Below are 12,700 nucleotides of genomic sequence, written 5' to 3'. Positions count from 1 at the left end.
TGATCTTGCCTTTGGCAGTCATCTCTCTCGTTTAGCAAGGAACCCAGAAGTTTGTAGACCAAGGTATTGTCAGGGATCTTTTGGTCTTCTTTGTTGAGACAGTTAATCTACATTGGTAAAATTTTTGGATGAAATTATCATTTCATCAGTATCATTTCTTATATCCATTTCCCATTTTTAAATCTCAAATTACTTTTAAAAATAATTCATCATTATAATGTTTCAGTTTTACATCAGATCTTTTTCTCATTATCCTTCTTTAGTTCTGATAAATCAGTGATTTAATAGATATTAAGATTTCTTAGGAAAGGAGCAGCTAGATGATGCAGTGGATAAAGTATCAAAACTAAAGTCAGGAAAACTCATGTCCCCAAGTTTAAATCCAGTCTTAAACATTTACTAATTGTGTGATGTGTTGGATATGATGCAGAGCCTGAGATCAGGAAGACTCATGAGTTGAAACATAGGATTCTTCATATGTAAAATTAGCTAGGGAAAGAATTGGCATAGCACTCCAGTTATTTTTGCCAAGAAAATCCTAAACGGGGTCACAAAAAGTTGTATACAACTGAAATTACTCAACTATAGCCACAAAGACTTAGGAAAAACTCCTATATCAAAAACAAATTTTTTCCTGTCAGAGTCATCTGTTTTATTCTTTATGGTGTTATTTGGTACTTGTCATGTCTATCACCTGACAGTTTCTTCATAACAGAGTTATAAGGATTCTGTGCTATCTACCAGTTTTTCTATTTGTTCATGTGTTTTCCTGAATGATGCTTTCTCATGTTTCTTTTCAATGACACTTCTCCACTTTTACACTGAAGTTACCAAATATTAGAGTATATATTTTAATTTAGAAGATCTTATCAAATTCTTCATAGACTTTTTCTACCACTTCATTTTCAAAAACCAATGAAAAGTTGCAATTATTTCCATGGTGATCTTTTTTGGAAATACTAATGGTAATTAGTACTGAAATGCATGATGTTAAAATGCCCTAGAAAACACTATCCCTTATCTCCAGGAACCAAATAACACCACAAAGGACACTTCTGTTATCCCTCTCTAATCCAATAAACATGGGATGCCTCTTCTCGCTTCAGGCTGAGAGTTTACATTGCTGGGCATCTGCCTCATGAGAAGAATGGCCACAGTCTCCAGCAGACATTTTTGTCCCCAGTTCTGTGGTGATCGATATGGATGCTGAGTAACAATTTCCCCTGCATTGTATGCTCTAGGCAACACTGCAGCACCTAAGAACACAGCAGCAGAGGGAGAAAGAGTGAGGGCAACGGTATCCTGAGTCAGTGGAAGTGTTTGGCTCATCTCAATGGAAACAGTAGAGAAAGGGGGAATGGTGCACTCAAGGGGAGCTTTTAAGAGCTTGTGATCCCATCCTAGCAGTGCATCCAGGGGTCCTCAAACTTTTTAAATAGGGGGCCAGTTCACTGTTCCTCTGACTGTTGGAGGGCCGGACTATAGTAAAAACAAAAACTTTGTTTTGTGGGCCTTTAAATAAAGAAACTTCATAGCCCTGGGTGAGGGGGATAATCGTCCTCAGCTGCTGCATCTGGCCGTGGCCATAGTTTGAAGACCCCTGAATTTTTCCTACAGCAGCTTCCCTAGGAACACCTGCCAAGGTTCTCTTACAATTGGCATTGCCATTATCCAAAGCCAGTTGTGGATCAGTGATTTAGCTGCAATCCCATCCCCCACCATACGCAGTTGTGTCAAATGGGCTAAAAAATCGTTGAACGGATCTTGATTTCCTTGCTTGATCTTAGTGAAAGAGATGTTCTTATCAGCACCAGGGAGCTTCAAACCAGACTGTTTTGGCACATTTCATGACTTACTCATAAGCTTATAATGTGAATCCTAATTATCAGGGCAGGGTTAATTCCCTATGGTTGATATATTGCTCCTTGTATCTTTTCATTAGGAAGTATTCTTATTAATTGGGCCCCAGATAATTTTCTCTACAAGATATAGTTCACATTTTACTTCTGAAAACAGAGTTCTAGGAGAATTTTAATAAAGAGTCTCCCTATAAAGTGGAGAATAAATGGGAAAGTTGATGTATGGGTATCCGTAGAATGGGTCAAAGTCAATATCACCTAACAATTTTTGAAAATCATCAAGATTTTGTAACGAATCTGTTCTTGTCTCAAGTTTCTGGGGTCAGATTATTTGAGAATCCATCAGATAGCTAAGAGAAAAAAAAAAAAAGAGGCTTGTCTCTGAATTTTTTTTTTTTTTAACAAACTGACCTCTCTGCATCCCGAACACCTGTTTCATAGGCCCTTTGCAGAGCCAGGATTGGGTCATTTTAGATTAATCTCGATATCTCAGTCTCACTGCTGAAATAGTATGTTGAAAATAGCTAATTATTCCCTTTAGGAATGCCTGTTTCAATATTTTACCATCTTGTTTTGGTAATGTTACTTTGCCTCTCACTCTTCTTCACATGCACAATAATTACCAATAGTCCTCTTAACTTACACAAGCAAATGCAGAAATATCCCCTCATTCTTGGCAGGATTCCACAAGCCTGAGTTCTGATAACAAAGGCTCCTCACTTACAGGAGTTTTTAAAGTGATAGCACACGGCTTTTCTGTTTTCTCAAAAGTTCCCAAACTCTCCAATGCCTTTCAGTCTGTGCATTTCTCACTTCTCCATGCGTAGACAAATATTCTCTGAGCCACTCTGGAAGAATTACTACTCTGAATGAATTTCAGTTTAGCCTGTTTTTCACAAGCTTGCTAACTTTTAGCACAGAACCCAGAATGCAAAGCAGACCTACACACCTAGCAGCTTTTACATACACATTTAGACCTGATATACTCAGTTAGTCCTGGGAGTGTCCTCCCAATTTTCTTCCCTTTATATTTTGATGTTTCATTACTCATTTCAGTCCTAGCTTGTTGTGGGCTTACTTTTGTGGTCAAAGACACCTCTTCTGGTTTTTGGATAACATCAACTTAATTGTTTGCCTCCTTAAGAGAAGTTTTCCTAGCTTGTTCTGGGATTTTTAAGATGAACTTGGCCCATCTTCTCTAGTATCCGTTATTAGCCTGACAAACTAGAGAGGCTCTTCTACTTCTACCCGAGCTAGGGAGAAAGTTTCCTACCCTTTCCTCTTCTACCATAGTGCTTTCTTTTTGTATGAGACTTATTTCGTGCCTGTTTGGGACCCTCTTGTCCTGCAGACTCTGCAAGCTACCTCTTTTTCTTCTTCCTCAGCCTGTGTGTGTGTGTGTGTGTGTGTGTGTGTGTGTGTGTGTGTGTGCCCACTGTGAGGGGTGTATTTCCTTACCTCTCTCCCAAGGGGACTCTCCTCAGCCTGCCGGAGTATTCCTCCAGGCCTGGTCTCTACTGGGGCTTAGGGTCCTTCCTCCCCTTGGGCGCCAACTGTTGCTGATGGCTCAGCTGAGCTGAAACTGAGAAGCTGAGCCTTGGGGAAGGATGGGCTGGCTAAAGCTGGAGATGGAAAACAAATCCATTTATTCCATAGCTAAGTTAGCTTTATAGAGAGCATGAGATAAGAAACCGTGCACCTTGTGTGGTGGCCAGCACCTCTCTGCCTCACTCCCTAGCAGCCTTGAGCCTTGAACATTGGGAGCAGGGGAGGAGGGTGTCTCCTGGAGGACATGCTGAAGCCTGAGCCTGCTTCTCACAGGAACAGGAGACTTGTAAGGTCCGACCTGGACTTGCAGCTTAGACTGTCCAAGTCCTCTACACCCCAGGACTATGGTTTAACCAGGGTGGAGTGTAAAGACTACAGGTTAGCTGCAGTGAGGAACTCTGGAGCTTGCCAGGTTCAGAGATAGCCTCAGCCTGAAAAAAAAGTTAACCACTAGAAAAGGAGATGCAGAATCTTAAAGAAGAAATTTTTTTTTTGAAATGAGAGTCAATATAGACAAATACAAATAAAATAAATTTTCTGAAAAATAACAATTTACTATAGACATTACTCAGTTAAGAGTTGTGTTTATATTATTAATCTTTATTTTTACATAATAACTTTGTTCTAGAGTGATTTTTAAATTAAATTTCTTAGTTATAGAAATAACTATAGTTACTTCAAATTTAATTAATGAACATGCTACCCAATGTAAAAAAGAAATAAGTACAATTATTCAAATGTTTAAAAAATGAACTGCAGTTCACATAATATTTTACTATTTCTATACCATCTAAAATTATTATTATAGTGTTTATATACTATCTGGGGCAACAAACTGGTACAACAGATAGAGTGCTGATCCTAGAGTCAGAAGGATCTTCGTTCAAATCTGATCTCAGAGACATTAGCTGTGTGTAGCTGGACAAGTCACTTAACCCTGTTTGCCTCAGGTTTCTCATCTGTAAAATGAAGTGGGGAAGGTAATTACAAATCACTCCAATATTTTTGCCAAGAAAAACCCAAATGGGGTCACAAAGAGTCTGACTGACACAATTGCCAAATGCCAAACTGCCAACAACCCACAACAAGATATACTATCTTTTTTACTTCATTCTCCTGCTTTGTTTGACTATATTTATTTTGGGCATCATATGTATATATATCTATATATAAAGTTCACATATGATTTTTTTATAGGACCTACCCAATAATATGATTCACCAAGTTGCCATTAAGTCTCTTCCTCAAGAGTGGTTGTGGTGTGAAACATGGTGTGATGATGAATCCAAAAAAAAGGCCAAAACAATTGATCTGGTAAGTTTCTCTGTGTTTCTCAAGGCATACAATACGTAGAAAAAGTAGAAAAGAAAGAAGTCTGGTCTTACTGCAAAACTAAGAGAGAAGTCCTGGTGGAGTTCCTGCATTGCATTGGTGACCAAAGAACATCTAGGGAAATGTTATCCTTCAAGACTTTCATTTATTACAAAAGACCCAAGAATTCTTATGCACATCAAGCACTATTATTTTGATCCTGAGTTCTAACTAAATATATAAAGTGAGTAATGTATTTTTCAGATATATGTAGATATTATTGTAATTAATAAAATATAAATTAATTTAAAAGTGTTCTGAACTTGGAGTAGTTTTGGCATTGTGTATTTTCTCATTCAATGGATAGTATTAATTACATATTATACAACAATAACAACAATAATAATAATAATAACTAATACTTTCTAGGAAGTTTGAAAAACTTGAACAAATTGGTCTAGGAGAAGGCCTTCACCAAGTTGTATTGTTCTTGTATGTATACTTTATGTAAGGACATAGGTATGACTTAATCAGAATGAAAAGGCATGGAGGGGCAGTCTAACCCTGTTGAAAGGAATAAATGTAAATAGTCAAATAGTGGAAATTTATGTATATATTACAAATGTTATAATGCAACAGTTTTCTTGGATTTTTTCTCATTGCTCAATATGCTATAGTGATTTAAATTAGTAAGCATAAGAGGTATGATGGAAAGACCATCACAAGCAAATAATCCATAAATGTTCATAGATATGGAATTCATAGAATTATTTATTCTTGTTAAAGCTTGTTCTAACAAGACTATGGTATGAATTTTCCCAAGTGATGTCAAGCTGTGTAATTCTATTTATCTTGTTCATGTTTATTTCAGTTTTTATTCTTTGCTTTGATAGACTATTCCTTCAATCAGTAATCATTTAATATATTCCTGCTATGTGCCAAGCACTGTGCTAAATGTTAGGGGTACAATAAGAGATGAAAAGCAGTTCCTGCCCTCAAGGAGTTCATAATCTAATGAGGGAGACAACCTGAAAACATAATATACAAACAAGCTATATGAAAGATAAATAGGAAGTAATAGAGTAAAGGCACTAAAATTAAAAGGGATTAGGAAAGATTTGCTATATCAGGTAAAATTTTAGCTGAGACTTAAAGAAAGCCACCAGATAGAATTGATGAAGGAGAATGTTCCAGACATGGGAGACAAGCAAAGAAAATGCTCAGAGCTGAGAGACAGAGGATATTATATTTGGAAAAACAAGGACAACAGTGTTGCTGAATTGGAGTATATGGAGTGAAGTAAGGTGCAAAATGAATGTCAAAGAGAGATTTTGTGTTTAATTCTGAAAGCAACAGGAGCCCATGCAGTGTATTGAGTAGGAGGAGTGACACTCAAATGCTTTTTAGAAAAATGACTTTAATAGCAAATTAGAAGGCAGGATGAAGTAGGAAGGCAGGAAGATCCACCAGCAGGCTATTGCAATAATCAAGGCACTAGGTGATGAGGGCTTGCATTAAAATGGTGACAGTATCAGAGGAAAAAAAGGGGGCCCGTTAGAGAAATGTTGTAAAGGCAAAATCATTAGGCTTTGGCAACAGATTGGAAGGGGTAGAAATGAGAAATCAAGGATGATTCTTGAGGAACTGGGAGAATGATGTGGCCCTCTATGTAATAGGAAAAAAAGGTGTTAAAGGGAAAGTTTAAGATGTTTTCTGGACATCTAGCTCAAAGTGTCTGAAAAGCAGCTGGAGATCTAAGATTGGAAGTCAGCAGAGAAATTAAGACAGAATAAGTGGATCTGAGGATCACCATTATAAAGATAATCATTAAATCCATGGGCGCTAATGAGATCACACAGTGAAATAGTATAGAGGCGGAAGAGAAGAAGATAAAGGCCAGAACAGGATCTTGAGGAACACCTACAGTTATTGCATTTGGCTACTAAGAGATCACTGGTAACTGGACAGAGCAGTTTCAGCAGAAAGATCCAATTGGAAGCCAGATTGTGATATGTTAAGGAGAGTGAGAGGCAGTGGAGATATATGGGCCTTTTAGAGGAGACTAGCTAGTTAGGGCAGACGAGATATAGGAGAGTGAGCAGCGATGCAAGGATCAAGTGAGGGCTTTTTAGTATGGAAGCGATGAGGGTCTGTTTGTAGGGGTAAGGAATAAGACAATAAATAGAGAAAGATTAAAAAATAAGAGGGTGACATTGGCAATCTGTTGAAAGGGACAGAGTAGAATGGGATCACATGAGTGGGTTGGGGTTTAGCCTTGGAAATGAGTAAGACCCTTATTCATGTGAGATAGGAGTGAAGGAACAGAGAGTGGCTGAAGGCATATAAGTAATATAAGATGAAGCTTACAGCAAATGCCCTCAATTTTTCTCTTAAATATAACAAAAGGTTCTCAGATAAGAGTCAGGGGAGGGAGAGTCATAGGAAATCTGAGGAGGAATGAAAAGGTCAAAAGAGCCCCTGTAGAGAATGGGATAGTAAGTTGATGGGGGAGGTAGAGCAGGATTGCCTAACAGCAGTGAGAGCTCAATTGAAGTTATGTTACATAAATTTCTTTCTTTCCTTCTTTTTTTCAGTTTTCACTACCATTATTTAAAATAGTTCTAGTTATTTTATAGATCATTTTTGCTCAGTTGTCTAGAACTTTTTGATCTGAACTTGTTCTTTAATAGCTATGTTAGATATTATTGTTTTGTGTGCATTGAGAGGCAGACTAACATAGTAGTATAATAGACTTGTAGTCAGAAGACATGGATTCAAATATTACCTCAGACATAAACTGGCTTTATGACCCAATATAAATTGTTCAGATTCTCTAAACCTCAATAATTCATTGGTAAAACTGAGATAATAAGTTTCTCCCTCAAAAGGTGGTTGTGAGGATCAAATGGGACAACACATGTAAACCAATTTGCAAATCTTTATAAGTATTCTATAACTGTGAGCTATTATTATATCTCTGAAAGGCTAGAAAGAATCTTTTTACATCAAGTTCTAAGTGGCATCAATCTATAGTGGCAAGCAAATTCTTCTGCTCTAACAAACTCCTTAGAGTTCAGTGATGGTCATGACAAAATGTTCTTGGAAGATTTGCATAAGCTCACAAAAATTGTTAACAATCAGAGATATATTGGGAAACTATGCATTGTTTTTTCGAAGTGTCAGTAACTGAATACAAGAAGATGCTATTTTATATTAGAAAAGGGAGGAATGCAAAAGAAAACAGAAGCACTTTTATGTATTGGATCAGTATGATTCATTATATGAAATCACAACCTTTTGAATTTCCCTTTGGAAAGTGTGAAGACCGTGTATTTTTAAATCAGCAGGAGTCAGGAATTCAGGTTAGGGGAAAATCGTCAGTCTTTATTCTCAGTGAAGAAGGATCGGAGATGGAAGAGAATCGGCGATAGCAATGTGTGCAGCTGAGTCAAGAAGCTAGCTAGATCCCCAGCCACACGACCAGCAGCCAGGAGAAAGGACCCAGGCCCAATCTCTCCCAGCTTCTCTTCCTGTTTCTCTCTCTGCCTCCACCCACCAAAATCGTCATTTCCTGTACAACACATCAGGACTTGCACAGAGAGTGGGCAGGGACCATTCTTTATCCAATCATGTATATTAATAGAGTATAATCCAATTACTATTTAGCCTCACGTACTTGGGACCTAAGTGCATCAACTCAAACCTCAGCCCATTACAGGAAAGGACCGTTAACAGAGGAGAAGAGTATTTTACTCCAGAAAAGGATCTTGATGAAATAATGAAGGAAAATAGAAAAGTACTCTAAAAAAATTTTTTAATGAAAAGCAAAGTGATTGATAAAATTGAAAGCAAGCCAAAAGTGTTTATAAGATATGATGGTAATATTTATGCACTGAACTTTTCCACTTCCAATGCAGATTAAAAGAAGTATTTAAAAATTCAAGTTTTTTTAATAGATACTTCATTATCTTTCTTATAGCTCCTTTGAGTTAATGTATATAGATATCTACATTAAGAATTATATGATTTAGAGGCATCTCCAAGTTTATCCAAAAATGTGTTTAAGTAAAGTAACTATGAAGTGAATTCTATACGTTGAATTTTTTTCCCCATACCTTTCTTTCCACTATGAAATAAAAGGTCAGTTATCCAAGAAAAAAAGAAGAAAGCTTAATATATAGTGCTCCTGTCTTTTATCTTTACTCTGTACACATTTCTCTGCTTCACATGTGTTTCTTGTAAACATCATATTGTAGGATTCAGTCTTTTAATCTATTCTGCTATCTGCTTCTATTTTATGGGAGAGTTCATCTCATTCACATACACAGTTAAAATTAACAATTCTGAATTCTACCATCCTATTTTTCCCAAGTTATACTTTTCTCTCTCCTTTCACCCTTTCCCTCCTCACCAGTGCTTTGCTTCTGACCACCACTTCCCTCAATCCGCCTTCCCTTTTTTTCAGCCCCACCCCTCCCTTTTCTCATCCTTTTCCCCTTCCACTTCTTCCCTCCCTTCTATTAGCCTCTTCCTTCCCTTTCCCCTTTCCCCTCCTACTTCCCTATAGGGTGTATTGTTTCCATATCTCTACAATGAAGGAAGGAAGATACATTTTCTCAGTTTTTCTCTGGGAGCAAACCTAGTACTCAGACAACATTCAGTTTCATTTCATTTCTTTTCTATTTACAGTCTAGTTAATTGAGTATATTATTTTCCTGGCTTTGTTTACTTCAATCTGAATCAATTTAAATCAATCTCACTTTCAAAGTCTTCTGAATTTTTTATATTCATTATTTTCAATGAAAAAAGTTGTAATTTTCTAATTACATTGTATTGTAATATTCTAATAATCCATGACTCTTTACATAGTACAATTTGCTTAACCACTTCTCAATTAGGAAGTACATACCTTGCTCCCAATTTTTTTCCTACCACAAAAAGTGCTGTTGCATAGGAATTTTAGAGCATTCAAAAATCTTAAAAATAAATAAATGTGTATGTTTGTAATTGTTGTTCAGGCATTTTTCAGTCATGTCTGACTCTTCATGACTTCTTTTGGGATTTCCTTGGCAAAGATACTGGAATAGTTTAAAATTTCATTCTCCAACTCTTCTAGAAACCTGAGGCTCTGCTTCAGATAAGTTATTACACTTGTTCTTTTGTCACAGCACTATTATTTAGTTTAACAGATAATATCTCCTGCATATTGATTTTTTGGATATTTTGTTTAAACTTTTAGTGCAATAATCCCAAAACCAAAGAACCTAAATTGAAAGCTGCTGTCCGGATTATCCCAGAATGGATAGAGTATGACACTGAAATTCGAAATCTGTTAAAAGAGATTGCAGTGGGAAAGAGAAATTCAAGTAAATCATCCTCAAAAGAGGGTAAGTGAATCCGTGTTTTATTATTAAAAGCTAAAGATTGGATTATAGATTTATTTCTTTTTAAGTGAATTAAGCAGTTCATAACTCATGCTTCAAGAGAGCTTATTACATAATAATGTCCTGGATTAGTAGACTGAGCTCCTTTTATTTAAAGCAAGGCTATGAATGGAACTGACATTCTACCCTTTTGTAGACAGTCTCATGATTTTTAATTTTCATAACAAACTTTCAGGGAAATCTTTACCTCTTTATAGTAAGGAAAGCAAAGTTGTTTGCTTGTTTATTTTTTAAATTTTAAAATAAGTCTAAATCCCACAATTATCCAGCAAGGAAAATGTCAACAAGCTAATTAACCTAAATCTTCACAGTCAACGAAACATATTTTGGACATTGTTCCCTAATCTGTGTTCTTCATTACTTAAGGCTTCTCTATTAATTTCCATTTAGAAAGGACTGACTGTAAAATTGCTGATGGAAATTGGCTAGTATAGTTTTGTGCCTGATACCCTGTTATCACTTCATATAACGAGAGAGACACCCAGAAAGATAGAGACAGAGGGAGAGAGGGAGGGAGAAAGACAGAGACAGAGACAGACACCCAGAGAGACAGAGGGAGAGGGAGAGGGAGAGAGAGACCTAGAGAGAGAGGGAGAAGAGAGAGAGACAGAGACAGAGGAGAGAGAGAGAGAGAGAGAGAAGAGAAGAGGAGAGAAGAGAAGAGAAGAGAAGAGAAGAGAAGAGAAGAGAAGAGAAGAGAAGAGAAGAGAAGAGAAGAGAAGAGAAGAGAAGAGAAGAGAAGAGAAGAGAAGAGAAGAGAGGGGGAGAGAGGAAAAATGGGAAAAGGCAGAGATGTTTTTACTCGGCTTCTGTTTTTTCTCCCAGAAGAAAAATGTTAAGAGAGAGTTAATATCATAGATAGTAGATAGGAAAAGGAGACAGTTTAAAAAAAATGCAACTAATTGCCTTTGTTGTATTACCAAGCCTAGATGAACTACATCCTGAATATTAGAAGCACTGGCAGGTATAACTGCAGAGCTAATCTCAGAGATATTTGAAATTATCATGAAAAATAAGAGAAAATACCATAGAACTGGAGAAATGCAAAAGTTCCGACTTTCAAAAAACTGTAAAGAATAGATCGGTAAACCAGTAAACTATTAGACCAGTGAGTTTGACTTAGTTCCCAGGCAGAATTCTAGAATGGATTATTTAACATAAGCCCGGCAGACTTCTAAGTAAGAAAGTAGCACTGATAAAGATCTACTATGACTTTGACAGCAAGCTATTCCAGATTATTCTTATTTCCTTTTATGACAGGTTTACCTAACTGGAAGATCCAGTAAATGCTATGAATATAGTTTGCTTAGATTTTAGCAGAAATTTAGGTAAAATATTTAATACTATTCTTATGGAAATATGGAAAGAAATGGGTTAGATAGTAACACAATTAGATGGATTTGAAAACAATTGAATGAACAAACTTAATCATTAGTATTTCCATATTAACTGGCAAGTGATCTCCCAAAGAGTGCTGCACCCCTCCCCCATCACATGGTTCACACATTTTCTCTTTTCATTAAAAAAAAAGGCTCCCATTTCTGGCACGTTAGAAATGTTTCTTTTTTTTTTTTTTTTTTTTTTTTTTGCTTCAAACAGGGAATGATTGGCTGAATGGAATAGAGAAAGCTCATAGGGGTTCATCGTTATCTCTGTTATAAAGTATGTGAGATCGAATATATTTGAGAACTAAAGTGTTACCAAACAAAACAAAACAAACCCTACTTCTCTTGGACTGAGCTGAACATTGTCACAATTTTAGAAATAGAGATTTCCAAAAAAATTTAGGAAGGCTTAATTATGGATATGTACACATATATCGTATTTAACATATACTTTAACATATTTAACATGTATTAGACAACCTGCCATCTGGGGAGTGGGGTGGGGAGAAGGAAGAGAAAAGTTGGAACAGAAGTTTTTGCAAGGGTCAATGCTGAAAAATTACCCATGCTATGTTTTGTAAATAAAAAGCTATAATAATAAAAAAAAAAAAATTAGGAAGGCAAGGTATAGTAGGGGCAGCTAGGTGGCACGGTGGGAAGAAGGCCAGACCTGGAGTCCAAAAGACTTGAGTTTAAATCCTACCTCAGACACTTACTAGCTGTGCAACCCTGGGCAAGTTACTTCACTCTGTTTGCCTCAGTTTCCTCATCTGTAAAATGACCTGGAGAAGGAAATGGCAAATCACTCTAGTATCTTTGCCAAGAAAACCCTGAATGGGATCACAGAGTTCTATGGTGAAAGAACAAGAAGGTATAGGAGGTAAATGAAAAACAATGGAGCCTAAGGATTTGGGAGTATTTTTTCTTATCTGTCACTAGGTTGACCAACAGCAAGGAGCTTTTATTTGAGGAGTTTTCGATTTCCCTTTGAATTATATTTGAAAGAACTTTCAGATTAGATCTAATGTTAAAAGATCTCAACTTTGTTTTATAGTGGCTGTGCTAATGTGCATTCTTTAGCAAACATAATTCAGTTACATCAGTGGAAGAAAATTTGCACTTGCAAACAAAAATCCTAAGTAGCAAACACATC

The 12,700-nt window shown here is 36.5% G+C and overlaps 1 protein-coding gene across 4 annotated transcripts in view; it reads left to right on the top strand.

The window, feature by feature from the left end:
- UGGT2 (UDP-glucose glycoprotein glucosyltransferase 2) overlaps positions 1-12,700 on the top strand; it is a 191,672-nt gene that overhangs the window by 172,488 nt on the left and 6,484 nt on the right. For all 4 annotated transcript variants that reach the window (XM_031958563.1, XM_031958562.1, XM_031958564.1 and 1 more), the window contains 2 exons: positions 4,605-4,721; positions 9,958-10,105. In XM_031958563.1, the coding sequence (XP_031814423.1) occupies positions 4,605-4,721; positions 9,958-10,105 (265 nt within the window). The remainder of the gene's footprint in view (positions 1-4,604; positions 4,722-9,957; positions 10,106-12,700) is intronic.

This window comes from Sarcophilus harrisii, chromosome 3, assembly GCF_902635505.1.
Source record: "Sarcophilus harrisii chromosome 3, mSarHar1.11, whole genome shotgun sequence".
NCBI lineage: Eukaryota > Metazoa > Chordata > Mammalia > Dasyuromorphia > Dasyuridae > Sarcophilus > Sarcophilus harrisii.
This window is presented reverse-complemented; position numbering and strand designations above follow the sequence as displayed.